Here is a 4484-nt window from a genome sequence, read left to right on the forward strand (position 1 = left end):
CGGGCAGAGCTCGGCGGCAGCTCATGAAACTGGAATCACAGCGAGTTGATAGAAACTAAATGTAGAATGGAGCTGGTTGGTTCCACCACGAGCAGAAAGAGCTCTTGTACTCACTGGTCTCCTGGCACTGGTCGGGTCTTCAGGGCTAAATGCAAACCCCTGTGGAAATGCGAGAGAGCAGCTGTCCAAGGGCTGAGCAAGCCTGGCATAGCCATCAAGAATCCGTGTCTTCTTTTGCAATGGAGCGTGGGATGTGAGCTTTTCGCTAACCTTTCCTAAACAGCAGAGGCTCTTGGTCCTTTCAGTTTTGATTTGACCTGTCAATCACAGTTTGCCTGGCAAACAAAGTGGGGTTTAAGCATAATTGTGCACACTGTAAAACACCAGCCGGCACAGCAGGTTTGTTAACTGGGAACCTTTAGTTGGGGCCTGTCCCCAAAGCTGACACCATATTCAGATGAGCTTGCAGGCCATCAAGCAGACTGGAGGATCTGGAGAACCTGAGAGATGTTTATGCTGTGATGTGTCCAAGGGATGGGCATTTACCATGTTGCTTCTTACAGTGACAAAGGGGTTGCAAAGAGCTGGGTAAGGTGTTTGAAGAGCCTACTTTCACTCTATCTGGCTTGAATTAATTATGTTTTAGAGAGTTCAGCAATTTTGTGGGTGATATTATCAAATTTTTTGCTCTTACTGACTGCTTCAAGCTTCTCTTGGTCAGAATTTAACTCATAAAATGACTGGATTGTAAAATAACAGATTTTCTAGCAGAGAAGTACATATTAAACCATGGGTGTGTCAAAATAAGAATAAAACTCAATTAATTAAATCCCATTTAGAAGACTGTAGAAATGTGTCACATAAAATATTTCCATATAGTAACTCGTCACTTTGCTGGCAGCTCGGTTTCAAGTTTTTTTTCACATGTTGTGACTGATGGAGAATGAAAAATACTCTTCAAGACCAATGCTTTTCAAGTAGGTTCAATTTCTCATTTTCCTTTTAAATTTTTGTGTTTTCATGTAAGGAATAGGAAATAAGAGGTATGTCTAGCCATTAAGTAACGCAGCTCCTGGACTGAAAACATTTTGTCATCTGTTGTTTTGCTTTGAACTCACTTAACAAGACTTCCTTAATAAGCACACAGGTGTTGCTGAGCATTGGCTTTCACAGTGGGAATCTTAAGGGTAAACCAGGATATTTTGTCTCAGCAGAACATATTTTTGTCAAAAGTAAACCTAAGAAGAGAAAAAAAACTTGTCTTGTAGTGATGTTGTTGAGCAGACTACTACCTGTAAAATGCATGGGACAGTCTATAAATCCAGAAGCTCAAAGGAAAACTCTATTGTAATCAAAGAGAAAACAAAATTAATTTTGTTGTTTCCACTTTGATTTACCTTGCTCCCAAATGTTCTGCCCCTCTTGGTGTTTTCCAAACTTCTCGCCCCCCCTACTTTCCTATTTTTATTAGATGGGAAGGCATTGTTGGGAAAGGCTTCCAGATTTCTGGAGATATGAATCTGCATTCAAGACTAAAGCTTAAGTTGCTGCCAAATAAGTGACTGAAAATCATCGTGTGCTTTAAGACTTTCCACAGTAAAAAAGTGAGCAAAATTATTGACGATTCAAATATAAGGAAAACAAACAAACCTTAAGAAACAAGAACTGCCAAATCTTCCATTGCAGAAAACCACTGATTTATTTTCTTTCTGTAAATGTTTTTTGTATATGTTTTCATCCTTCCATGGCTAAGCAAGGATCTGCTCCCAAAATGAGGAGAAAAAGGAAATGGAGAGCCAGTGGGAGCAGGGACAGGTGGCCTGGCACCCAAGGCTTCCGTCTACTTGCTATTACCACTGGTTATATAGAAGAGAGAGAGCACAAAGCTAAAATAATTAAATCCAATACCTGACTGACTGAAGTAAAATGTATTAATCTGGAGCTATGTATTAATAAATGTGTTAAGCTGGGAGCTTTAAGCAACAGATTCTGCACCAGCACATAGTCCACCACAGCAGCTTCTGCTGGAGGCCACATGCCAGGCTAGTGGCCTTCCCTCATGCCTGATTTAGACAACAATGTGGAGCAAGATGTTACTAGCAATATTCAGAGTGTGTCTGGAGGAACACATGTAGACTGATCTGGGGGAAGTCTGAAAAGACAGTGTCTGCTCCTTTGGCTTCTTCCCCTTGCTCTCAAGGCTGCAGTATTTCATGTACTTCTGAAAACAACTTCTCGGTTGTAAAGCATTAAAGTTCAGTTTATCTGAACCATCTTAGAAACAGGGACTTCCAGCTTTCGAGCTCAATGAAGAAATTGAGGCTTGATATGTAAGAAGATGAGAAGAAAAGAGCAGCTTGTTCTCATAAAACACACCTTCCCCTTGCCCACAGAAGAAAGGCTGCACGAAGGCAAAAGGCTGAAGACTCGGGTGCAGGAGCCAAATGTTCAATCCTACACCTCTGCCACCTGGGCAAGGCAGTCTCGTCCCTTTCTCTGAGCTATGAGTTATTGTAACGTATGTGGGCCTGACCTTCACGGCTTCCTGGGAGCTAAAGATGTAGCAGGGATGGTGGGACAGCCCAGCCCAGGTGGTGATGGATCCTGGGCTCTCCAGAGTCGTGAGCAGGGTGCCACCAGCCCTTCTACCCCACTCTGGAGGGACAGCAACTCCAACTCCTTCCTGCAGGTGTGGGGCCAGGCTCCATCACTCGTGCTTTTGAGGAGCACCAATGCACTGTCTTCCAGAAGCATGGAGACTTGGCAAGCAGAGAGGGACCTGGCACTGTGAGTGAGTGCCAGTGGCACTGGATGAGGCTGGAGCAAAATGCCCCTTTCTGCTTCTCCCTGAGGCAGGGGCATGACCCACAGGGGTGGGAGACTCACACACAGAGCTGGGTACTAACCACCCAAGTCCTCCAAATCCTGGCATTGCCCAGGGAAAAGCAGTGAGAGGAGAAGGTGTCATCCAGCTGCAAGCAGTCCATGCTGATTGTTCCCACCACTCTGCCCCTCACAGGAAATCTTGGCAAGGGGTCAGGAGCAGGGATAAGACACAAGGCCATGGATGCATGATACAGTGGCTGAGGGAGAGAGCAACACAGAAATGCAGAAGTTGAAAACAGGAAACAGTCTTTCCCTTTTTCTCCTGATGCTGAGTACTGGCAGGGAAAGACATCCCATTGTGACATCACCTGCTGGTGGAAGGTGATGTCACTGAGCAGCAGATTGTGACATCACTGGGGGATGCATTGTGACATATCATCCCTCACTGCTTATATTTTTCTGTAGGCAGAGCCTTGGCCAGTCTGGCTCCAGCCTGAAGTCCATCCAGGCAGGACTGTGAGGTCTGGAGGACTGAGCCAGGCTTCTCTGGTGCTGAGTGGATCTCAATGCAGACCCAGAGCAATCCCTCCTATTTCCCTGGCCCTGGCTAGTTTGGCAGCTGTGCACTGTGGGTGCTTGCAGCAGTGAAGGTTGGCTGTGTGGGACAACATCCCCTGGGGTGGTCAGGGGTGAGTGACAGGGCTCAGGGAGCTGGGAGTGTGTTGTTCTTGAGAAGCCTGGACAATTCTTCTTCCCATTCCTGGGATACCAGTGACCATGGTGTCTCCCTCCTGTGGTGTGTGACACCAGAGAGGGCAAGCAGCTCCTGATCCTCAGCTCTCCCCAGTGTGCTGCAGGGCACAAAAATGGCTTCGGAAACAGATGGCAACTGCTCCATCTGCCAGGACACTCAGAAGGATGTGGCTTCTGCTCTGCCCTGTCACCACTGTTTTTGCCGGGGCTGCATCCTGCGGTGGACACACATAAATCCTGTGTGCCCACTCTGCAGAAGAATAATAGAGACTGTGAGGTTTTCTGATGACTCCATGGAGATTGTCATCACAGCCCCTGATGAGCTGCCAGATGCCATCAGCCAGGCAGGGAGAGCTCCTCATGGCCCTCAAGGAAACAGCCCCCATTCCCCTGTGGCATCCCATCAATCTTCTTCACAGTGGACACTACCCCAAGCTGTTGGTGGTGTCCTGCCTGACCGCTGGGCAGAACTTTTCCGTCGACAACAGCAACTCCTGGACCCGCTGCGGCCCTGGCTGCACCAGAGGCTGGAGACCATCTATGGGGACCAGTGGTGGCTGGCAAGGAACGCACAGAGCAGCATCCTGCATGCCCTCTGTGTCTTTGGTCCAGATGTGGAGATCCTGGTCCAGAGGCTGCAGGACATCCTGGAGGAACACACAGTGCCACTGGTCCAGGACACCATCAACATCATTGTGGGCCAGTGCAGTGAAGAGGCCAGGAGGCTGCTGTGCTCCCACGCTGCTGGGGATGAGGATGACAGCCCAGCAGCCAGCACCAGCTCCAGCAACTCCAGCTCCAGCTCCTCCAGCACCAGCTCCAGCAACTCCAGCTCCAGCTGCAGCAACTCACGAGAGGGGACTCCCACCAGCAGCCCTGCAGTCTCTGTGCAGGAGGAGGAAGCT

At 48.1% G+C, this 4484-nt stretch overlaps 1 protein-coding gene across 1 annotated transcript; it reads left to right on the top strand.

The window, feature by feature from the left end:
• Window positions 1-1732: 1732 nt before the first annotated feature.
• Window positions 1733-4481, top strand: LOC113979473 (the record flags this gene model as incomplete). Its single annotated transcript, XM_027706857.1, has 1 exon — window positions 1733-4481. A coding segment is annotated over exon 1 (789 nt), but the record flags the coding sequence as incomplete, so codon positions are not given.
• Between the last annotated feature and the right edge of the window lie 3 nt (window positions 4482-4484).

This window comes from Neopelma chrysocephalum, unplaced genomic scaffold (assembly GCF_003984885.1).
Source record: "Neopelma chrysocephalum unplaced genomic scaffold, ASM398488v2 Primary Assembly neopelma1_81082, whole genome shotgun sequence".
Classification (NCBI taxonomy): Eukaryota; Metazoa; Chordata; class Aves; order Passeriformes; family Pipridae; genus Neopelma; species Neopelma chrysocephalum.